Source organism: Genypterus blacodes, unplaced genomic scaffold (genome assembly GCF_046128005.1).
Source record: "Genypterus blacodes isolate CSIRO-AG114 ecotype Tasmania unplaced genomic scaffold, CSIRO-AGI_Gbla_v1 ptg000154l_1, whole genome shotgun sequence".
NCBI classification, from domain to species: Eukaryota; Metazoa; Chordata; class Actinopteri; order Ophidiiformes; family Ophidiidae; genus Genypterus; species Genypterus blacodes.
In genome coordinates this window covers 449,790-475,045 of record NW_027466956.1, presented here as the reverse complement: position 1 = coordinate 475,045, position 25,256 = coordinate 449,790, and the positions used below count along the sequence as shown (strand labels likewise).

General features: G+C 44.1%; 1 protein-coding gene across 1 annotated transcript in view; it reads right to left on the bottom strand.

Annotated features, from left to right (window-relative positions):
- The window catches only part of mdga2a (MAM domain containing glycosylphosphatidylinositol anchor 2a), a 66,609-nt gene that overhangs the window by 29,396 nt on the left and 11,957 nt on the right, over positions 1-25,256 (bottom strand). Inside the window, exons 4-10 of the mRNA XM_076165995.1 lie at positions 15,790-15,986; positions 14,347-14,479; positions 12,921-13,199; positions 12,475-12,804; positions 12,026-12,340; positions 10,379-10,651; positions 8,454-8,602 (exon numbers count right to left, since the gene is read on the bottom strand). Coding sequence (XP_076022110.1) covers positions 8,454-8,602; positions 10,379-10,651; positions 12,026-12,340; positions 12,475-12,804; positions 12,921-13,199; positions 14,347-14,479; positions 15,790-15,986 — 1,676 coding nt within the window. The remainder of the gene's footprint in view (positions 1-8,453; positions 8,603-10,378; positions 10,652-12,025; positions 12,341-12,474; positions 12,805-12,920; positions 13,200-14,346; positions 14,480-15,789; positions 15,987-25,256) is intronic.

Below are 25,256 nucleotides of genomic sequence, written 5' to 3'. Positions count from 1 at the left end.
TGATTCTGATTCTGATGTGCCTGACCCTCTGGTCTCCCAGCCATTACCCAGAGCCAATTGAGGTATGTAATCCCTCCAGCATGTTCTGGGTCTGCCTCGGGGTCTCCTCCCAGTAGGGCGTGTTCGGAACACCTCCAACGGGAACCACCTCAGCTGGCTCCTTTCGATGCGAAGGAGCAGTGGCTCTACTCTGAGCTCCCTACGGATGTCCGAGCTCCTCACACTATCTGTAAGGCTCGGTCTGGCCACCCTTTGGAGGAAACTCATTTCAGCCGCTTGTATCCGCCAACTCATTCTTTTGGTCAGTACCCAAACCGCATGACCATAGGTCAGGGGTGGCAGGTAGATCGACTGGTAAATCAAGAGCTTCACCTTAAGGCTTAGCTCCCTCTTCACCACGATGGTCCGTTGCAACGCCTGCATTACTGCGGCTGCCTCACCAATCCACCTGTTGATCTCACGCTCCATTTTTCCCTCACTCGTGAACAATATACCGAGATACTTGAACTCCTTCACTTGAGGCAGCAATTTACTCCCAACCCGCAGGAAGCATTCCACCATTTCCCGGCAGAGCACCATGGCCTCTGATTTGGAGGTGCTGACTCTCATCCCATTTGGTGCAAACCACCCCAGTGCGTGCTGGAGGTCACGTTCCGATGAAGCCAGCAGAACCACGTCGTTTAAAAAGCAGAGGAGAAATTCTGAGGATCCCAAACGGACACTCTCGTCACCACATTTCTGCCTTGAGATCCTGTCCATGAATATCACAAACAGGATCGGTGACAAGGGGCAGCCCTGGCGGAGTCCAACACCAACATGCCTGACTTTGTGCCGAGAATACAGACACAGCTCCTACTTTGGTTGTACAAGGATCGGATAGCCTGTAGCAACGGCCCAAGTACCCCATACTCCTGCAGTACCCCCCACAGGATTCCCCGAGGCACCCAGTCATAAGCCTTCTCCAAGTCCACAAAACACATGTGGACTGGATGGGCAAACTCCCAGGACCCCTGCAGCAACCCCACCAGGGTAAAGAGCTGGTCCACTGTTCCACGGCAGGACGGAGCCCACATTGTCCCTCCTGAATCTGAGGTTCGACAATCAGTCGGAGCCTCCTTTGCAGCACCCTAGAAAAGACTTTTCCAGGAAAAGCTGGAAAGCGTGGCCGGGGAGAGGGACACCTGGAATGCCCTACTCAGCCTGCTGCCCGCGCGACCCAACCGCGGATATGAAAATGAATGGATGAATGGAATGTTACCCTTTTAATATATTAAGTTCCAAACGCCACCAAGATGACTTGGCCTTCAAGCTCACTCACTCCGGTTTGAGTTATTTCCGTATTGATGTGAGACTCAGAACCTTTCTCTTTGAGCGGAAATTTTAATATCATTAAAATGTATATTTTGCCTAGATTTCTCTACCTGTTTCAATCCCTTCCCTTGTTGTTGCAATTGATTTAAATCAGCCGGCAGTTTGTGCACACCTCAGGTTTTCAGGGATTTTGTTCCACAGGTGGGCAGCATAGAAACTTAATGCTGCTTCACCCTACTCGGTTTTGACCCTGTGAACACTGAGTAAACCTGGATGCCTCATATCTGACAAGCAACTCTGAGATGTATTTAGGCCTGAGACCATTCAGTGCCTTAGAGCACAATAACAGGATTTTAAAATCTATCCTTAAATCCCTGCACTGACTCCCTGTGTGTGTCCATTTCCTGGTGTTAGTTATTACTCTGGCAGGAGCCTTCTGGATTCTTGATTTATATTCCTGAGGCCTACAAAGATACCATAACATTAATCTAATCTACTGAAAATAAAAGTTTTTGGGAGAAGTTTATCTGTGTCTTGTTTTGACAGAAATCCCTTCATTCTTACCATGTTTTCCAGATTGTAATAGGCCAATTTAGTAATAGTCTTTGTGTGGCTGTTAAAATTAATTGACATCTAACCTTGCATTTTTGAAACCAAAACCAATAACTTACTAACAATAATAATTTATTGCATCGAGCTTGAGGAAATTCTGACCCTTTCAGTGAGTGATTTGTTGGATAAACTTACCCAGTGAGTGTAAGGGACTGAGTCCTGTGGTGACACTGTGTTGTAGAGTTGGGTTTCATCTGTTTAGGTATGGTGGGAGATGTTGAAATATAATCTGAGCTATCAGATTATGTAGATAGATACACATATAGATCAAAAGTGGCCCAAGAATTGAGCCTTAAGAAACCCGCTTGTGATCTTTCTTCGCTCAGATTCATAGTTTCCAAATGAAACAACGTAGTCCAAATCCGTCAACGAAGATTTGAACCAATTTAGTACAGTACTAGAAAGTCTGATGCACTTCTGAAGTCTGCCAATCAGCATCTTGTGATAAACCGTGTCAAACTCAGCAGTGAGGGCCAATAATACCAACAGTGGTTTTTAATCACTGTTAAGATTTAGGTAATTTAAAACTTTAATAAGTGCAGTCTCAGCACTATGGTGTGGCTGAAAAAAAGCATTGAAAAGATTGTTTTTAATGAAAATAGAGTGAAATTGCTGATAACCAACCCTTTCAATGATCTTTGCCAAAAATGCTGAGTTTGATATGGGCCGGTAGTTAATTATTATAGTGGGGCGGCTTAACAGCATAATTCCTAAGAATCGTGCACTTTGTGAAATTCGGTACACTTATAGCCAAAGACAGTCGAAAAATATGATGCGCTCCACTGTCTTTACCACCCTCTGGAGGGCCTTGCGGTCAGCAGAGCAGCTGCCATACCGTAGTAATGCAGTAATGCAGATACAGAGGATGCTCTCGACAGTACACCTGTAGAAGTTGGTGAGAGTTTTGGTAAACGTGCCAATCTTCTTAACAACCCTGTTGTCGAACAGGGCAGGGACACCTACAGGAGAGGGCTGGAGCGAAAGCTTCAGCAAAACAACCTGAGGGAGGTGTGTAGCGGCATGAGGACCATCACAGGCTACAAGCAGACCGGCAGCCAGACAGCAGGAGGGGACCTGGACTGGGCCAATGAGTTAAACCTGTTCTTCAATAGATTCGATGAGAGGCCCATTTCCCACTCCTCCAGCTCGTCAGCCATCGACCCCCTTCAACCCTCCAGCCACGCTCCCCCACCATTCCCCCACAACAACACCATACCTGCTATCCTCCCCCTGCCACCACCTCCACACACCAACACCAACACCACTCAGCCACTACCTACCCCCAACAGTATCAGCTCCGGACAGCATCTCCCCATCCCCATGCCTCACAACACCTCTGCCCCCACCAACACACACTGCACACCTATCTTCACAGCAGAGCAGGTCAGGAAAGAGCTGTGCAGACTCCAGCCAGGTAAGGCTGCAGGTCCTGACGGCCTCAGCCCAAGGGTCCTGAAAGCATGCGCTGCCCAGCTGTGTGGAGTCCTACAGTACGTCTTCAACCTCAGCATCAGTCTGGAGAAAGTCCCAGTGCTGTGGGAGACATCCTGCCTGGTTCCAGTCGCGAAGAAGTCACGTCCCAGCACCTTCAATGACTACAGACCAGTGGCGCTGATGTCCTACCTCAAGTAGTCCTTGGAGAGATTGGTCCTGTCACTCCTTCGGCCCTTGGTCAAACCGCCGCCGGACCCTCTCCAGTTTGCCTATCAGCCGAAACTGGGAGTAGAGGATACCGTCATCTTCCTGCTTCACTGTGCCTATGCCCATCTGGACAGACCCGGCAGCACTGTGAGAGTCATGTTCTTTGACTCTCAGTGCATTCAACACCGTCCAGCCTGCCCTGCTCGGGAGTAAGCTGTCGTCGATGCAGGTAGACTCTACCCTGGTTTCCTGGATAGTGGACTATCTGACTGGTCGGCCACAGTTTGTCAGACTGCAGGGATGTGTGTCTGATACTGTGGTGTGCAATACTGGGGCCCCACAGGGTACGGTCCTATCACCATTCCTGTTCACCCTGTACACCTCCAACTTCCAATTCTGCCCAAAGTCCTGCCACCTTCAGATGACTCAGCAATAGTGGGCTGCATCACCGAGGGGAAGGATGAGTACAGGGCGTCGATTCCTTCGTCGAGTGGTGTGAGCTGAATCACCTGCAGCCCAACACTGACAAAGCGAAGGAGCTGGTGGTGGACCTCCGCAAGAAGAAGTCACCCCCCACACCTGTGTCCATCAATGGAGTGACTGTGGACTCAGTGCAGGTATACAAATACCTGGGAGTCCATTTGGATAACAAGTGGATAACTGGTCTATGAACGCTGAGGCAGTGTACAAGAAGGGACAGAGTCGACTCTCCTTCCTGAGGAGGCTCCGATCCTGAGATGTATGTAACACCATGCCGAGGATGTTTTACCAGTCTGTGGTTGCCAGTGTCGTCTTCTTCGCGGTGGTGTGTTGGGGCAGTAGGGCTCGGTCAGCAGACGGTCAACAGGATCAATAAGATCGTCAGGAAGGCTGGCTCCGTCCTGAGGGGTTGAACTTGATTCGTTGGAGCGTGTGTGGGAGAGGACGATGCTGTGCAAGCTACGTAGCATCATGAACAATGACTCTCACCCTCTCCACCAGGTGCTGGCCTCATACAAAAGCACCTTCAGTAACGGACTCATTTCTCCCAGGTGTACTACTGAACGCCACAGGAAATCCTTCCTCCCTGTGGCCATCGGACTGTATGATAAATCTATCTCGGGTCGGGACAGTGTGGAAATAGGGATCTGAGCCCCCCCCCACCACCCCCAAACTGATTCCCTTCATAGTATATCACACAACGAGTTTCTGTATGTCATATATACACATGTGTATGCTGTAGTTATATAAATTATTGATACCCCCCAGCCAGATGCACATTTTGCACTTTGTACCCTTGTCCTCCTTATGTTTTTGTACTGTCATGTACTGTTCCCTGATTGTATGTACTTCGTACCCCTTATTGTGTGTACTTGTTATCTGCATGGAATCCTGCACGTTTTTCTATATTGCACTAGTTTTGGTGATTTCTCGTTCTCATTTCATTCTGCACTGTACTGTAACTGTTGCACAGTAATTTCCCTCAGGATAATAAACTTTTATCTTATCTTATCTTATCTTATGGGTGTGTGAATGGTGGGATGTCTGATTGGTGGTGTGGTTGAGTCTCTGGGTGGGGTTTTCTTTTTTCCCATTTTACATTTTCGCTCTCTCCTTTTTTTTCTTTTCGCTCTTGTCGCGGGTTGTGTGCATCATCTGTTTTTCTGCTGTCATTGTCTTCCTTCTTTCTCCGTTGATGGGAGAAGGGGCTTCATGTTTTATATAACTGCATTTATATGCATGTAAAACTGTCTACAAATGCTTGTTATACCACCCATTTATGTATCGCCTAATTTAGATTAACAGCATCACATTGATATCCTCATAACTGCCTGAATTTTCTCTCTGTCGCTTTGTTTCTATTTTCACCCATTTTCGTGCTTACGACTACCTATTTCTTATTATCATCATTATTTTTCCCTCTCTCTATATATAAAAATAAATTGTCTAAAAATGTTCTATAACTGCATGCTCATTGTTATGTCTTCAAATGCTATCTACAAAAAAATAATTCAAATTTCTAATCAGATGGTTGAAATGTAGCCCATCTTCCTCCTGTCCCCTCTGTGTCAGATTGATTTCAATTAAATTCTGATTACTCCTCATCCAAGTAAGGCAAGGCAAGGCAAATTCATTTATATAGCACATTTCAGCAGCAAGGCAATTCAAAGTGCTTTACAATAAAATATTACAAGCATCCGGAAAAGAATATGACACTTAAGTACAATTACAAACTGAACAAATTTAAGAAAGGATTTAAATTAAGTTAAAGTGCAGAGAAAGAGATGGATCATTATTTGGCGGCAAACAGAAAAGTCTTCAGACTTGATTTAAAAGATGTGAGCGTTGCAGCTAACCTGCAGTTTTCTGGGAGTTTGTTCCAGATATGTGGGGCATAAAAACTGAATGCTGCTTCTCTGTGTTACTTTTGACTCTGATTCTGGGAACAGAAAGCAGACTCGAACCAGACGACATAAGAGGTCTGGATGGTTCATAACCTAGCAAAAGATCAGACATGTATTTTGGCCCTAAACCATTCAGTGATTTATAAACCAGCAGTAGTATTCTGAAATCAATTCTTTGACTGACAGGAAGCCAGTGTATAGACCTCAGAGCTGGAGTGGTGTGATCCACATTCTTGGTCTTAGTGAGGACTAGAGCAGCAGTGTTCTGGATCAGCTGCAGCTGTCTGATGGATTCTTTGGTTGGACCTGTAAAGACCCCGTTACAGTAGTCGAGTCTACTGGAGATAAATGCATGAACAAGATTTTCTAAATCTTGCTGAGACATAAATCCTTTAATCCTTGATATAGTCTTAAAGTGATAGAAGGCTGACTTTGTAATTGTCTTAATGTGGCTGATGTAATCAGGTGTGAGTCCATGACTACACCAAGATTTCTGGCTTGGTCTGTGGTTTTTAACAATGAGGATTGAAGCTGAGCGATGACTTTAAATCGCTCATGCTTGGCTCCAAAAACAACCTTTGCTCTAAATCTTGAATGGATGACATCAAAACAAACTAAACATCACTTGTTTAGTGACAGGAAGTTGTTCACCTGTTGAAAAACAGCTTTTTCAATTATTTTACTTCAAAACGGGAGGTTTGATATGGGCCTATAATTGTTCATCAACAACTTGTCTAGGTTATTTTCGAGTGGCTCGATGACTACAGTTTTCCGGGTCTATGGGAAGACACCTGACAGAAGAAATGCATTTACAATATGGAGAAGGTCTGGGTTCATGCAGTTTGAGACATTTTTGAAAAAGCCTGTTGGTAGAATATCAAGGCAGCACAAGGATGATCTCAAATGTTGTCTAATGTCCTCCAGGTTTTCATGGTTTATTGGATGAAATTGTTTCATGGTATTAGAGTTGACTTTGGGTGGACACAAAGACAACACATGTCCTGTACCTGATATGGAGGCACTGACTGCTTGTCTAATTTTCTGGGTTTTGTCAATGAAAAAGGAGGCAAATTCATTGCAGACCTTGGTTGATAGAAGTTCAGTGGCTCTGAGACAGGAGGTTTTGTTAGTCTGTCTACAGTAGCAAACAATGCATGTGCATTATTAATGTTTTTGGTGATAATGTCAAAAAAGAGGTTCATCTCATTATGGCGCCGCAAATGGCTGCCCCAGTGTATTGCTGCGCTTTGTTTTTTGTTGTTTCTTTGTCAAACTCTGCTCTTGGGGCCTCTCTCAGCAGAGAGGAGCTCCTAAACATCAGGGGAACTACTCCAGTGGATCTGTTTCCCACTTTTCTCGTTACATCTGTGTAATTACTGGACATTCTGGTCAAAGGTTCGCTAGCCCTTGCCGATGCAGTTAAACGGCGGAGGAGAGGTAAGCGAGCCGGCGCCCTTGTTCGTCTCCGACGGCACGGATAACGCACACCACTTCCGGGGATATTTCTCTCTAATTTGCGTTCACTGTGCAATAAAGTGGACAAAGAAACAGGGGAGAAACAGAGACTTCTCTACAGCTTCAGTTCTGTGTTTCACGGAGACCTGAATCAGAGGTATAACGACTGACTTTGATGGTCAAGCTGCCAGCCCTGCCATCCCCCATGATCATGGTCATCACCAACAGGACCTGTACGCCTCTCGGACCCTGAGGAAGGCAGGCAAGATTGTGGCTGACCCCTCCCACCGTGGACACAAACTGTTCGTAACCCTCCTCTCTGGCAGGAGGCTGAGGTCCATCATGACCAAAACCTCACGCCATAAATTTAGCTTCTTCCCTTCTGCAGTGGGCCTCATCAACAAGGCCCGGGTCTTCCACTGACCACATAATTACCTTAGCAACTTGCAGATTAATTTTATTTAATTTAGTTAATTTCGTGTGTTATTATTTAATTTTTTGCACAATTGTTGTTTTATATGGTGAACGCACTAACGACCAGAAAAAAATCCTTTTAAGTGTAAACTTAATTGGCAATAAAGCTATTCTGATTCTGAAGAAGGACTACCTTGCATTTCTCAGTTCCAGGTTATAAGTGTGAAGTATCTCTTTATAGATTTCATAATGAACCTGGATATGTGTTTTCCGCCACCTGCGCTCAGCATTTGGACTCTCTTTTTTCCATTCTTACCAGTGTGGCATTTCTCCATGGAGATCTTTTCTTACCAGAGAGAGTCTTCACATTAATGGGTGCAATGGCATTGATAACATTTGTAATTTAGGAATTGACTGACATCCAAGAGAGGGTGGGTGTAGAAGAAAGATTCTGTATAAATATTTCACCGGTGTTAGCAATGATGTATCGTTTTGTGATCAACTCTGTTTGAATATGTTTGTGCAAAAAAAACCCAGGAATAAGTGTAAATTAGTAGAATAATTTGACCCGTTCAGATGTAAAGATGGTAGACAGGAATTTCTGCAGACCTGAAAAAGTCTTCAATATTGGCTGACCTGTCGGATGCCAAGCCGGTAGGCCAGGATGCGATCGACAGCATTAGGCTCCATCTGTGTCCACTGCAGCTTGAAACTGTATACTCGAGGTCGGTTTTGCCACAGAGCCCTGTAGGTGTCAAAGTAAAACTCTGGAGCATAGGCTTTACCTGAGGAGACAAGAAGTGCATAGTATTAAGCTGGCGAGGTTACCAAGAGAATCAAACAGGTGTAATGTTCTACCTGGCAGGAGGAGCAAATCAAGGAGGAGCAGTCACACACACACATTCTTGAGAAAAGCTCCACCAAAATAAGAAAGCTTAATTTCAAAGGGTGTCTGGCATTGGTGTTAATTTTAAGCTGCTGCAGGTGAAACTTCAGTGGGACAAGATATGTTTGAAAAAAGACCCATTTGCAACTTGCATTGGAATGCTACTTCGCTGCTCTTCTGAATAGAATATTTATACTTTGATTTGTGCAAGATGAAAATGCTCACAGCACACATTGTGATTGAAATGCTATGTGATCTTCCGGCCACATACAAATGCTATTTGACTGATTTTAATGCAAGCTTTAAATGGGTAAACTTCAGGTATATCAATCAGTCATTTAGGAAGCAGAAGTGATTGTGTATCAATTTCACCTGCTTTGGTGCAATTGAAAGTGACAACAGGTGCAATGGAGAGGCAAAAGCAAGACCCCCAATAAGGAGCTGGTTTTGCGTGTGGTGGCCACAGACAATTGCTCTTTTTATTTTTCCAAACTGATTCTCCTCTAGTTTTTTGTTTTGCTAGTGTCCTGGTTACTGCTGGTAGCATGAGGTGTTACCTGCAGCATGATGGCTGACTGCTGATAGGTATGGAGATGAAATCTGCATCACCCCGGTACCTAACAGTAGTCAGTGTACAATTGGCTATGACATGGAGGTCGCCTCCCCAGACCATCACACTGACCTACCACAAAAGTGTTCGTGCTGCATGGTGTTACAGGCAGCAAAATAATCACCATGGCATCTTCAGACTCTTTCATGCGTGCTCAGTGTGAACCTGATTCTCATCTGTGAAGAGAATAGGGCACCAATGGTGGACCTGCCAATTCTGGTGTTTACTGGTGAATGCCAATTAAGTTGCACAGTGCTGGGCTGTGAGTACATGTCCCACTAGAGGACGTCGAGCCCTCATGCCACCCTCATTGAGTCTGTTTCTGACAGTTTGGTTAAAAAGCATGCATACCAGTAGCCTAGCCCGCAGGAGGTCATTTTGTAGGGCTCTGGCTCCTCCTGTTCCTCCCCAAATAAAGGAGCAGATAACAGTCCTGCTCCTGGGTTGATTCCCTTTTAGCCCTCTATCTAGCTCTCCTTGTGTAACGGCTGATCTCCTGGTATCTCCTTCATGCTCTTGAGACTGTGCTGGGAGACACAGCAAACCTTCTTACGGCCGCACCTATGGTACCATCCTGGAGGAGCTGGACTGTGAAACCTGAATGGGCTGCAGGTACCGCCTCATGCTACCAGTAGTGACAAGGACACTTACAGAACACAAAACTTGCGAAGAATTAAACGATACTAAGAGAGCAATTGTCTGTGGCCACCACATGCAAAACCATTCCCTTTCTGGGGTTGTCTTGCTTTTGCCTGTCCATTTCACCTGTTGTGACATTAACTTGTACCAAAGCAGGTGAAATTGACAATTTACAATCACTTGTGCTTCCTAAATTGACAGATTGATATCCCTGAAGTTTAACTGACTTGGTGTGATATTGTGATGATTAAATGTTCCTATAATTTTTTGGAGCAGTGTCGTTCACAGTGGACCAACTTGGGAATAGAGCCAGAGAAAATGTTGTGTGGCTAAGAACTGATCTTTGGACTAGACCAAATAATCATTACAACCCAACAAATACATTTCAATGGAACTACTACACATGCAGCAGTTTGACTGACACACCTGTTACCAGGAAAGTGCAGCGGCCAATACCGGCATCATTGGTGATGTCACAAGTGTACTCTCCATAGCCCTCACGGTTCAGTGCTCTGACGTTGTAGTTGGTCTCATCTCTCTGTTCACTGAACTGTCCAACAGTGAGGAGGCGCGAACCAAGCCTCCACTCATAATGCAGGAGGCGTGCTGGATGGGCTTGAAGGAGACGACAGGTCAGGCTAAATGCTCGACCCAGAGCCTGTCGAACTTCAGTGTACACAGGCTCCACGGTGGGAGGGACTGAAGTTAGGAAACATGTAATTTGTGTCAATAAGAAAGAGGCAATGTTGTTACCTAAATGTAAGAGGTTTATCCTCTGTACAATGGCTATTATATGTCACCTCAGATATCTTGACAGGATCCACACTCCACTAAATTGAAGTGTTAATATTCTAATGTATAACATATAATATTCATTAAGGTAGCATGCTTATGTTCTCACTGTCATTATGTTAAGAAGCTTACATCTAGGCATTAATACACATAAAGTGTGTATCTAACTCTACCTATCTAACCTACATAACCTAGTTAGATATCCAGTGCTTAATGGTTTTCCATTAACCATGGTTAATGGTTGTTTATATTAGCAGTAAATATAAGGTCCATGAGACCATAGCCAACCTCACTACACAGATACAAGCTGACCTCCAAAATCTAGATGCAATAGTGTCTGATAGTGTCATTAGATACTACAACATCCCTGATGAGTTACATCCACATCATCAAAGTCTTCTACAGGACACAGAAGACAGGACAAACGGATAAAATTAAGGTTGTCACAGGGGTAAAGCTAGACTAAAAGTAAAGACCTAGATCAATAAATGCTATACCACCAAAATCACGAAGAAAAAAAAGGAACTACAAAAAAGTAAACACCGTCCACCACATGAGCCTTGGAATATACTCAGTATCCCACCTTCCTACAATCACCCCCCCTAGAGACCATGGAACCAACCTCAAACTCAGGTGGATAACAACCCAAGAGCTTTCAAGAGACTCAACATTATCTTAGCGACAGCGCCTTTAACGGGAAGAAACTTGAAGCAGAATTGGGCTCTTGATAGAGAATGAGAGGGGAAGGAAATAGATAGGAGAGATAGGAAGACACACAGAGAGGCACAGAAACGACAATGATAACAGTAATGTTGAATACAGTGTGGGGCATGTCCTAAAGGTTAGAGGACTCAAGGCATCCAAGTTTGTCATTGTCAAAAATGTGTCCATCTGGTACATAAAATGAATCTTTGCTTGAGGGCAAGGTTTGTAAAAGCCTTTGGCATGCATAGCCTCCTGCAAATCTTAATCTTGCCTTGGGCTGTTGCTTTCCATCTAGAATGGCAGTCATTTTTTTTTCCATTCCAGTTTTGCAAATTACTTCCATTTCGACTTGCCAACAAATCCATTTGTTTGAGTATTTGAGTGTTTTATCAAATTCAGTTTCCATTAACAATTTTTCATTTTCCATGATGCTCCATCTGTGTCTAATACTTGACTTGTATGAACAACAAGGTCAATTTCTGATATGAATCAGCTCTTGATATGTGTGTTTTATGTATACCTGTAAAATATGTGTATGGGTGTTAGTTTTGGTTCTGGTCCATCATGAATACCCACACTGTACCACCAGCTGGATCAGGGCCTCCCTGGGTTTCACATTGAAGCCATTGTATTGGCTAGTCTGGCAGCGGTATGTCCCTCTCATCTCTCTGGTCAAGTTAGCAATACGCAGGATGCCATCATAGCTCTCCATCTGTGCTGAGCCATCAGGCATCAGAGCCACCACTGCTGCCGCTGCTCCACCCTCCTCCACTCGGGACCAGAGAATTATGGGTTTGGGTTTCCCAGAGACCAAACATTGCAGATCCACTGTGTCTCCTTCCTGGGCAATGAGATGAGAGTGCCCCCTGGGGACCATTAGCTCCGGAGGAACTGCAGGGAGGGGGGGAAGCAACTTTCACCCAAGATTCCGTATTTATCATTGCATATTTGTTTTTTTTAAGTGTACAAAGATTGTGTGTCTTTAAACCTACAGGAGGCAGTGTTTGGCACTGCAGCACACTCACCAGTGGTAGAGGAGATATTTACATCAATGCTGATTTCAGGGATTCCGCCATGCCTTAGAGACGCCACACAGGTGTAGGTGCCAAAGTCGGTGAACTTGAGGTCAATGATGTCGAGGTTGGTGTTTCCTGGAGTGACCTCGGTGTCAGTGTGAGTGATGACCATCCGCTCTGAGCTCCTCAGTGGTCGCCCGTTCTTCAGCCAGTTGAACTGTAGCTCCTCAGGGGGTATTGCCTCCACCTGGCAGCTGATCTTCACCTCCCGACCGATCTGGATGTTGTCATCATTGTGGTACGGGTCTGGCGTGATCCAGAAACGGCCTTTGCGCAGAGCTGGAGGAGATTTTAAGTTAGACCAGATGTAACTGTGTGTGTGTGTGTGTGTGTGTGTGTGTGTGTGTGTGTGTGTGTGTGTGTGTGTGTGTGTGTGCGTGTGTGGGATCTGTTACCTCTAACCAGTACACTGGTGGACTTCCTGGCTGGGTTTCCCACATGGTTGGAAGCCACACAGCTGTAGATGCCACCGTCATCCACAGTGATGCCCGGGATGGTCAGTATGCCACCATTAACGATGCTCCTCCTGGGAAGCTCCATATCCATTTCCCCCACTCTCACCCAGGTGAGGTTGGGAGGGGGGTCTCCCCCTAAGGCCACACAGACTAACGTGACCAACTCTCCAGGGTTCACCACCAGAGGGTCATCTAATAGAAGCTTAATAGATGGAGGAGCTTGGGAGGGAGAAAGAGGAAGAGGAGGAAGGGGAGGGGAGAGGAGGGGAGGGGATTGATTAATTATTCTTCTTCTGCCTTTGACTGCTCCCATTAGGGTTCGCCACAGCAGATCATCTGTTTCAGTCTCTTCCTGTCCTCCCGCCAACCAGCTGTCCTCTCTCCCCACATCTTAAACCTCCTCTCTGGCATTCCTCCTTTCTCTTGCCTGGTAGCTCCATCTTCAGCATCCTTCTCCCAATATGCCCAGGATTTGTCAACAGGCAGTGCCACCACCTCCAAACCATACAATATACAGTAGCTGGTCGGATCACTACCGTCTTGTAAACCTTCCCTTTCACTCTTGCTTTCTTCTTCTTTCTTTCTCTATTGCTGATCACTCTTCTCCACCTACTGGACTCTGCTTACACTCTCCTCTTCACCTCTCTCCCACAATCTCTACTCTTACTATGAACAGTTCAACCTCGGCCACCACTACTTCCATTTTCACCATTCTGCTGTTCTCCCTCTCATTATTGCAGTGCTTCTTTTCTCTCCTCTTCGGTGCACATCCCCACCTCTCCAAGCTCTCCTAAACCTGCTCCCTACTCTCACTACAGATCACAATTTAATCTGCTAATATCATAGTCCACAGAGACTCCTGCCTGATCTCGTCCACCAAGAGGTTGAGCCAGATCCTTAATGTGTGGCCGCGTAGCTCTAGGGAGTGCAGCGGTTGTCTAGGGATGGGAAGGTTCTTGGTTTGATTCCAGACTAGGATTCATAGGGAGGCTTCGTCGTTGAAGTTTTGAGCAAGACGCTAAAGCCCCAACTGCTCCTGATGTGCAGCTTTGCGTGTTGCATGGGCATGCCTATCATGAGTATGTGTACAAATGAATTGGTGAATGTCTTCAAACCATTACATTCTTTTCATGTTTAATTTTGAAATGAAAATGAGAAAATGAGTAAACAAGCAATCTGAAATCGGAATTACAATAAACAGGAAAAGGCTCAGGATTTGTGAGGTTTAGTCATTTGGTGCTCATTGTTTGGTTTTGGTATGAATCTGAAGTTACGTACCAAGAAGTGAAATAATAATTCTTATTACCGATGAATTATCACAAAACAAAATGTGCACATCCTGTTGTATGTATGTGTTTGTGACTACCTGTGTTGTTGCTCAGACTGAAGTGTGCGCTTTTGTCGGTTATGTCACAGACATTCCTCACGGAAGCGACACATGTGTACACTGCATAATCCTGAGGTCGAAGATTCTTCAGTTTAAGGATTTTTGTTTCACCCTGCAATGTACACACAGATACATACACATTTGTTGGGAGAAGATGAAAAAGCACTACATCACAATTCAATCTGAGTCTGAACCCCGCTCTCCTTTATCATGTTCTTCCCTTTCCTTGTCCCCATGACTGATTGAGGAACCAGGAGGTTTTAAGAGCTCCTTCACCATCGGAGTCTCTTCAGCACACTGCCAAATCTCTCTTGTCTCTGGCAGACACAGTGCCTGCCTCGTCCTCTGGCACAAATGAGATGTTTCTGCAAATAGGACTGCCAGATCTTCTATAAGCCTCATGACGAAGTTAAAGAGGTCAAGAGTGCTAAAGATGTTCAGAAACAGCCCCAGTCCTATCTGTGCTGCATTAATGATGTGACCAGAAAAGTGGCTATTGATTGGCCTAATTAAAATAACATTTATCTTAAAAAGAAAAGTTTAGAATGTCCATATGGCAAAAGACCAGCAGCAGGTGATACTGATACACTGATATACCAAGACATTAGGTGTTCATTTTTTTTGTATTTCACAGTGACCCAAGTACAATTACACTGTCTGCAAGTTTCAGTAAACCGAATTTTACGTTAGTATTAATACTGTGTATTAAAATGTAGCCTTCTTATCTTGATAACGTATCCAGTTAATGCCACATGTATATAAGGCAAATTGCGATCAGTCCTCTGTCATAACCTCCCAGGTGTGAATAAAATCCTCACAGCTGGGGATCACGAGTTACGATCTGCACATAATTTGAAAACATTTGCTTGCCTCGTCTTGCTGTTGGCTCTCATCAATGGAATTATTTTTAATCAGGACTTGCAATTTCCTGGAATGTGGATAGGGCATGCAAAAGTGTCATAAATATCATACACAGAACAAGTACTGTACATTTAAACCACCCAATGGCCCATCTTCTGAGAATGCAACTAAATAAGCATAAATATATGCAGTATATATAGCAGAACTTGTCCTTTGCAGCCAAAGTTGTATCATGGACTTTAAATTAATCCTTCTAGCTGGTAGTGGGTTTTTAAAATCTTGCTTTTTAAGTTGACTCAAAAGTAGACTCTGATTGGTTCATTAGTTTTACATTAGACACTGTATGAGAAGTGTTCAACACTTATTCCACATTTTCATCACAATGATTACCAACACAATGTTATCAATTATTTATAACTACAAATTCCACCTAAATCTGAATACTAAATGTTTACAGGTTTTTAAAGGAATCATATCTTGCAACTAGATGCTGGATGCAGTCCTTAATGAACAAAACACATTTTGATTTTTTTTCTTCATTCTCCTGACCATCTTCCTCACCTGTGTGAAAAATGGTTCATAGATCTCCACGCCAGAATCAGAGCCCTGTGTCAGCATCTCCTTGCCTCTTCTCCAGAAGTAACGCACCGGAGGGTTAGAGGTAGCGACACAGCGCAGGAACACCGTCCGTTCAAAGTAAAACTGCTCCTTTGCCTCGCCAACGCTCTGATGCACAGTGATCACAGGGTCATCTAGATCTGCAGGTGGACAGAGGAGACCAGACACAAATCTTATCCTCTCACAGGTCATCACAACATTTCAGGATAATCTGAAAATTTGCATTCTTGTCTGCTACTGTGTGGCTATGAAACTATGCACCAGACTCAAGGGATTAAAGACAGAGCCAGGACTTCAATCAGATGGTGCCAGAGAGCAGTGTTTGAGTCTGTGACCAAATGACTTCATGGAGTTCTTTACGGACAAAATTGATGATATAAAAACATCAATTATTAACTCTTCTCATACTAAGATGACACCTGCTGATGTCCCCCCTACGAGGAACCCTCTGACCTGCAAATTGAGTCTTCTGAGACGATCTCACTGGCTAGTTTCGACAAGATGGTTGCCTCCTCCAAGCCTACTACCTGCCTACTTGATCCTCTGCCTGCGAAAATGATTAAGGACCTATGCCAGGTACTCGGGGCCTCTTTTCTTCAGGTTATAAACATGTCTCTCTCATCGGGGGTTGTGCCTACTGCTTTTAAAATAGCTGTCATTAAACTCCTCCTAAAAAAGCCTACCTTGGACCCGGATGGCTTACATAACTATAGACCTATCTCAAATCTCCCTTTCCTCTCTAAAATTCTGGAGCGTCTGGTGGAAACCAGCTTACTGACTATCTTGATGCAAATAACCTAGTGGAGCCACACCAATCTTGATTTAGGATGCTACACAGCACAGAAACTGCGTTAACAGAGGTCTCAAATGACCTACTTCCCACCACTGACTCTGGTGCCTTGTCGGTGCTGGTTCTCCTGGATCTAAGTGCGGCCTTCAACACTGTCGATCATGGACTCCTACTAGATCGCCTTAAGACCCACGTTGGAATCTGTGGTCTCGCACTGTCCTGCTTCAGATCTTACAGACAGAACTCATTTTGTTTCATTAAACAATGTCAATGCTTCCTGCCACCCTGTAAAATGTGGCCTTCCACAGTGCTAAAGAAGCAGGCCGAAAACCTTTGGTAGTATGAGTGTTTTCGTATCACGCTCCTTTGCTCTGGAACGCACTTCCTGCACTCGTTAAAGAGGCAGGCTCTCTAGAAACTTTCAAATCCCGCTTGAAAACGCACCTGTTTTCAGTCAACTTTGATAACTGCTAAATGGGCAGGTGGCACAGTGTCCTACCTGCAGGAAAGTGATTTGCTAACCCAGGTTAAAGTCAGGGCCCAGTTAGACTAAGTGTACTCTAGTTAGTGACAGTATCAGTGTAGTAAGAGGATGGGGCACATTAGCTGATCTTCTCTCTCCATTCTTTTCACCTTACTCCCTATATCTCCTGATGTCTACTGACCACCTCTCCGGCTCTTGGCCCCACACCCTTGAGTGTGGGCTCCACAGGCCAGCTGTTTTTCAGCTCCATGGCTGGTTCAGTGACGGACGGCCGCATCCATGGAGGGACGCAGGGGTGCCACACCACCAGGACTCCGCGGCTCCCCCTCCCAATCTGCCTTCCATCCCATCTTTCATGGCAATCCCCCCTCCCCACTACTTTTGCAACATCCTCTGCCACCTGCATGGATCGCTGCCCAAGGAGACTCAATTTGGAAGTACATTTCTACTGTGCTTAACCTTTGTTGTCATCCTTCTCTCTCTCTCTCTCCCTCCCTCATCCCTGTCCTGCATTCTATTCCCCAATCCATGACTTAATATGTTTTGTCCTGCATGCCTTTGCACCGCTGTATAATCCCCCTGGAAATTCCTATTGCACACCCAGCCATTCGTGGAGAGGGAATCTCTTATGGAATTGCCTCTCCCGAGGTTTTTTCCTTTTTTCCTTATCCATCAAGGTTTTCTCGGGAATTTGTCCTCGTCTTCCTTGAGAGCTTTGGGCTGGGTCGGGAATTGTCCTAATGTTGTGGGTCTGTAAAGCCCTTTGAGACATTGTATGTGATATTGGGCTATACAAATAAACTTGACATGTATTATCTTAGGTAAGACACAAGACCTTAAAATCAGCCCTGGCACTGATAGGATGCCTGGCGTGATGTGATCTATGAATCTACAGGTTTTATTTCATAATAATGAGGAGGCAGTGGCTCAGTGGGTAGTGCTTCCGCTTTGGAACGCTTTTGGAACCGGAGGGTCGCCGGTTCGAGCCCCTGCCGAGGTGCCCCTGAGCAAGGCACCGAAACCTTAATTGCTCCCCCCTCTGCGAAGGGTGGTAATGAAATGTAATGTAAGTCGCTTTGGATAAAAGCGTCTGCCAAATGATCGTAATGTAATGTAATGTAATAATATTAATACTTAAAGGAGGATAGAGTCTCAAGCTCTACATGGCAGGCTTCCACAGCAACCTGTGAACACAGAAAACTCCGGGGGAGAGTTAGAGTTAGTGGAATGCAGTGGTAATGCAATGACATGGATATGCACAGATAAAGAGGGGAGGAGGAGAGAGGAGTTCAGTGCATCATGCAAATTCCCTCAGCAGTCTAGGCCTGTAGCAGCATAACTAAGGGCTGGTCCAAGGCAAACCTGGCTGGCGCTAACTATAAGCTTTATCAAAAAGAACATTTTAAGACCGAATCTGGGAGATGGTTCCACAAGAGCCTGATAACTGAATCCTCCCTCCTGTTTAACATTTGGAGAACCACAAGTAAGCCTGCATTCTGGAATTCTGGGCGCAGTGCTCTAGGGGGGATATATGGTACTATGAGCAGGTTTAGGTAAGATGGAGCCTGACTATGAAAAGCTTTAAAAGTGAGCAGGAGGATTTAGAATTATATTCTAGATTTTACTGGAAGCCAGTGCAGCAAAACTAAAATGGGAGAAATATGATCCCTTTTACTAGTTTTGGTCAGGACACGTGCTGCTGCATTCTGAACTAGAGAGTCTTTGGGGACTCATTAGAGCAGACTTATAATAATGTATTACAGTAGTCTAGCCTAGAGTTAACATGCGTGGACACGTTTTTCTGCATTATTCTGTGACAGAATGTGCCTGATTTTTGCAGTGTTGTTTAAATGAAAGAATGCTGTTTGGTCTAAGTGGGCGTTTAACGACAGATCCTGATCAAAGATAACTCCTTCATTTCTTACGGTAAGGCAACGTCATCCATGATGGCTATCTCAATAGATAATGTATATCTAAGGTGTTTAGGGCCAAGCAATTAAGCAGGAGAAAATGACTGGACATCCAGGGCTTAAAGTCCTTCAGGCATGCTTGGAGTTTATGTAATTGACTGGACTCCTCTGGCTTAATCCATAAATAAAGTTGGGTATCATCCGCATAGGAGTGTTTCTGAATTATTTTACCTCACGGAAGCAGATATAGAGTGAGTAGTATTGGTCCAAGCACTAAACCTTGAGGAATGCCATGTCTAACCTTCATGTGTATGGAAGATTCATTGTTAAATGATTTGACAAATATGACAATAAACAGTTTTATAAGATCCCTCTAATACCAATTACATGTTCTAATCTCAGCAATAAAATGTGGTTGGTGGTCAATGGTGTGGAATGCAGCACTAAGATCTAATAGAACAAGCACAGAGAGAAGTCCTTTGTCTAATGCAATTAGAAAGTCATTTGAGACTTTCACAAGTGCTGTCTCTGTGCTAAAGAGGGTTCTGAATCCAGACTGAAATATCTGGAATAAACTATTGTCGAGTAGAAATTCGGATAACTGGTTGGCAACTACTTTTTCAAGGATCTTGGGGAGAAAGGAAAGATTAGATATAGACCTCTAGTTGGCCAGTATGCCTGGGTCAAGAGTACTTTTTTTTTTTTGTAATAAGAGGTTTAATTACAGCTTCTTTAAAGGACAAAGAAAGGTTGATCATATTGAGTAGAGAAGTGGTAATTGAATTTCCCCTGGGCGATCAATAAAGTATATCTTCTTCTTTCTTCTTCTTAATTGAAGGAATGACTTCCTTGAGCAGCCTAGTTGGAATTGGGTCTAGGACAGCCGTCCCGAACCACAGGAACTGTTCCGTGGGTCATTTGGTATCGGGCCACACAGAAAGACTGATAATCAATAACATATTTTTTATTCAGAGTCTGAAAGATGTCTTATTTTGAAAAATTACCTGTGCGTCTGTGTCAAGACGCTTGTCTCAGTTACTTGATACTTTACGTCAGAAATTAAGCCCAAAAGCTGGCAAAAATTTGTGGAAAACAAGACTCATCCTTCTCCATGCTGATTCAGGATTACCTGTCCCGCTTTTAAAAGAGTTAGAGCGGTACTTCTCAACTACAAAACATCCAAGAACTGCGAAAGAATGGATCCACGTCCCATTTGTTAACAAACCAGGTGGATCGAGTCTGTCCATGCCAGAAGAAGAATCAACTGCTGGAGATTACAAATGACCGTGGCCTTAAAAGTTTGTCACAGACAACAACTCTTGATCGCCAAAAAAGCAATGTAAACCCTGCTCCCATTTCCAACTTCCTATCTTTGTGAAGCGGAGTTATCTCCAGTGACAGCAACCAAAACAAAATGATGGAGTAGACTGGACATACGGAACACACTTCAGGTGTCATTGTCTCCCATTACGCCTTGATTGGACCGCTTGGCTCCCACTTATTTAGCATAATTGTGAGTTGTATATTTTATGCACTTTGTTTTTATGCCAGTTCAATCATTAGAAATACGACTACAAAATGGAAACCCGCCCCCTTTAAACATTTCTGCTGAAGTTACTTGTGTCTTAGAGCAGTGGTCTCTGTCCCAGTCCTACAGGCACCACTATCCAGCAGGATTCCTGTCCTTGTCATGTTGGACAAGGACAGGACGAGTATTGACGAGTAATAGGCAGCTCTGGCATTTCTGAGTGCAACTCTTCCTCTCTTGTGGATCGCCATATTCTTTCGGGTTTTCAAAATGTTTGATTTAATTCGCAGATTTGAGTGTTCTACCACGGAACTGACCTCTTTTGTTTGATTATCTTAAATGGGCAATGGAGTCAAAAGTCATTTGCAATGACCCTGTACAATCAACAAGATTATCAATCTGGGGGACTAAAATCAGTCATTGATATGTGAAACTGAGTTCAGTGCTGATGGAATTGCTTCCCTTAATTTAGCTATAGCACTATCAGACAGACATCTAGTGAAAGTGTTTTGTCTGTGGGTGTATAGTCCAATAATATGATTTCATAAGTTATAAAGTAGTGATCTGATAAAATAGGGTCAAGTTGAAAAACTATTAACTAATCTATATCAATACCATGAGCCAGAACAAGGTCAAAGGTGTGGTTATGGCAGTGAGTGGTTTAACTTACACAATGAGAGAAGCCAAGAGTCCAGTAATGAAGGAGGCTTTCAGTTTTGATGTCGACATAAATATTAAAGTTGCCAATTACTATTATTTTATCAGTTCCCAGTACTAAGTTTGATAAAAACTCGAAATTTGGTGTATGGACCAGGAGGACGATACACACTAGCTAATAGTACAGGCCGTGACGTTAGAGAATAAGGCTTTTAAATTTGTTGTGGTTGAGCTTTGGCCTAGGGTTGATTATTAGGCCTGACATGAAAATGGCTGCGACTCCGGCTACTTGGCTGGTGTCCCAAGGAATGTGAATATTGATATGAAAGGCCGGAGTGATTGGTCAAATGATTCATTGGAATGTCTTCTTGAAACTTTATCAAATTTGACTTATTCTAGCTTTGTAGATCTGTACAGGTGTCATAAAGTATACCTTTGGAAAGAAATCATATCTTACCAAAACATCCCTCAAATGACAATTTTGGTAGTGAAGAATGATTTGATATATGACATACTATACATTTTGAAGAACTTAATTTTATTTCTCAGTTTATTTTTATTTCTGTCGTCTCTGCTGTCATCTAGTGGCCAGTAATGGAGGTGGGATGAGTTTCTATAATGGAAGAAGATTCTTTCAAAAAGAAACTATTTCATATTTCAGTTGACAAAAGCATTGTGTGTGTGTTCGTGCTGAAGAAGGCTGTGGTCCATGTGTGTGTGAGTGTGAGAACAAAAGGGAGACATGTGACATGTTTCAAATTTAGGATCTACTGCAAAATGTATGTTTATCTGGGAAATTTGAGGTTGAGAATTGTAGAAAATCGATAACTTGTCAGGATCTGTGTGTGATTGCACCCTGTTTTGGTGCCTTTGTTGTTGTTCTTGGCTGGGCGTGGCTACCTGACCTACCTTCCTGTTCCTCCCATCCCACTTTAGGTTCCAGGTCAGCCAGCCATGCCTGGCCAGAGAGTTCGAGTTTGGTTCCAATCCAGTTGCTTCCACTGTTATCCACCTGATTCCATGTTCTAGCCTCTTTGTTCCGCATAATTGGGCTATCATTAAAATTACTTGATCGCGACCGATCATAACAGAACTCTCCGGTCACTAAAATGGAACCAGTGTACACAGACCCAGAAGCACACTCACTTCTTAAGGTTCTCGCCAGCCGAGAAGTGCTGCTCGGCCAGCATGATCAAGAGCAGTCAAGTGATGACGCATCAGCTGGCAGAGCTCAGGAACGAGAGCGCCGCCCTCACTTCGATCTTCACCCAAGCCAATCTCTGCTTAAATTGCTGATTATTTACGTGACGGAGCTGTTACGCAGTAGAGCGCTGGATTGGGCTTTTTTCTTTCAAGATATGCACTGGATTCTTATACAATTGGGGGTTTTCCAGCCTCCGTGCTTCCTGCTCCAGTGTCTGCAGCTTCTGTGCTTCTAGCTCCAGGGTCTGCTGCTTTTTGTATGTTGCTTAAAGTTGCTTAGTTAACAAGGCTCAACTGTATTATTGACATTCTAAAACTATGCAATTGAACACATCCAGGTTTAAAAAAATCTAAAGGTAATATTGAAATTGTTGATATGTACAGCAGAAATGGATGGGATGCCAAAAACCCTCCTGGGGATTAAATATCCCCTGAAGAGAAGAGGGGAAATATCTGACAAATGGGAAAACACACTAAAAACATGTGCAGGCCTCAGCCAGCTGGAGGGACATTTGACCTCAATGCATGTAAAGAGATGAACTCCAAATAAAAGCAACAAACCGTCAGATAAAAGTAAGAAAAGACAAAATGAATAAAAAAAACTGTTCAAAGAGAAAGGCACTAACGAGGGGAACAGGTTAAGAGAAATCTGAAAGAACTTAAGAGGTACAAAGATGAGAGCAGAGAGAAAGCAGACACAAGTCATATTGGTTGGAGCTTGATCAAACAGGTGAACAAAACCAAGAACATACTAGGTAACAAAAGATAGAAATAGAGGCGGATAAACGAAAGGGGCAAAGAGATAATGTGAAAGGGGAAGAACAGACACAGTATGTGAGACAGCAGGACAAAGTAGGAAGTGAAGCTCAAATTACTACTATTACTCTGAAGGACCAATAGAAGTAGAGCAGAGAGCAGAAGTCTTTCATTTGCAGAATTTCATTTGCTGCAGGAATCCGAGGGGGAGAAAAAGGGGGATCCAAAAGGAAAGAGAAATACAGACCTGCAAAAAGGCCTATAGACAGATATGACCGTGGCCAATTTTCAATATTGATAAAGGGGCCTTGGAGACAGAATATACCTTGGCAAACACTAAACAGGCGGCAGCAGTAGCTCAGTCCATAGGGATTCAGCTTGGGAACCAGAGGGTCACCGGTTCGAGTGCCGTATGGGCCAAGTTAGTGAACTGGTAGTTGGTGAGTTGCCAGTTTGCCTCCAGGGCACTGCCGAAGTGCACGTGAGCAAGGCACCGAACGGCGCCTAACTGATCCATGGGCGCCGTACAATGGCTGCCCTGCACCCCCCTGTAATGCATGTGTTTGTGTGTGTGTTATGTAAGGGGGGGGGTGCAAGACAAATTTTAATTGCGTGTGATTTGATCGTGAATTGCATGTAATATGACAATAATAGTATCTTATCTTAAACCTTGAGGGGCTGATGTTGCTTGACTCCCTCACATCAATGAGGGGGTCAGCAAATGGATAGAAGCATTCACAAAAGAGACAGTGGGCAAAATATTGGCTCCGGCGGCTGTGTTCAATCCACATTGAGCTTGCTAAGGGGGCAGCAACGAGGAAACCACCTGCAGCATCCACAGAGGTGGCCAAGGGGGAGGACCTCCAAGACGAGGCCCGCCTATAGTGTGCTGGGGATGCGTGCAGTCAAAATTGCGATCAGCCACCCCAACGAAGACAAACAGGCCCAGTTAATTCATGGGTGTGTCCAAATCATGGGTACTAGGGGTGCCCAGAGAATCGTATGGGTGAGGGCCAGCTGCCAGCATTGTCTCCAGGGGCTGGTACAGCAGGTGCTGCAGGTTCAGGTTGAAGGCAAACCAATACCAATGATTGACACTGGAGCTACTTACACATGTGTAGGTCCGAATTATGCCTCTCACCTCCCCATGTCTGAAAAATGTGTTAAGACGATAGGTTTCTCGGGACAAACAATAACACAGCTAATTCCAATGACAGCTACAGTTTGGCTATCCACCAAAATGGGTACAGCCACACTGCCTTCTTTGGTGTCCACCTGAAACCTCTTCAAACTGAGAGATGCATAGTGTAAATTAAAAGTAAAAACTCTGGTGCTCACCACGAGGTGTGTACATTGACAGTTCTGGAATCAATTTTCAAATGAGCGTGCCATCAGAAATAACAAATGTATACTGGCTGGGGGATAAAACTGAATCAGTGACTCAAACTCTAAAAATGTGGGAAAATGTATCCACAACCAGATCCCAAAAACTGAAAAAACACATTCTGACCTATCATTGTACAACGACACTTGCAGATCAAAAATGTCAAAAAAAACTGGCACGCAATGCTTGCGTATGTGTCAAGGAACGTTAATAGGAATTGATCGTTAGCAGTAACGCTACGATTCTTTGCTTTGAAGACTGTTTATCAAGCTGTTGAAACGACTATCTTAGGCTTCCATGAAGAGTTGAATGAAGTGAACCTGTGCCGCTTATTGGATGCGCATCCGTGAAGTGCATTGACGTCATCTCATTGATAACTCTTTGTGTTCCTCATTTCAAGACAACAAATGAACGAAACAATTACTACGAAGTCTCAGTTGATGTTGATGATCATTTTGATTTAAAAAGGAAAGCCATGTGAAACATGTGCATTGTTCTCTGTTGGAATTGCAAACAAAGCAAAACGTAAAAATGCGGAGAATGCGAAGTTTGCTCCTGTTCAGTAGTTTGGAGGAGGATATTGAGACCGCCTACTCAGAGCGACTGACACAGCTCAAAGGATCTAGAAGTGGCAAATTGGGTGTCTTAAGCAGAAAGAAAAATGAAATCGCTGATTTAATGAAGGATGCATGCAATCT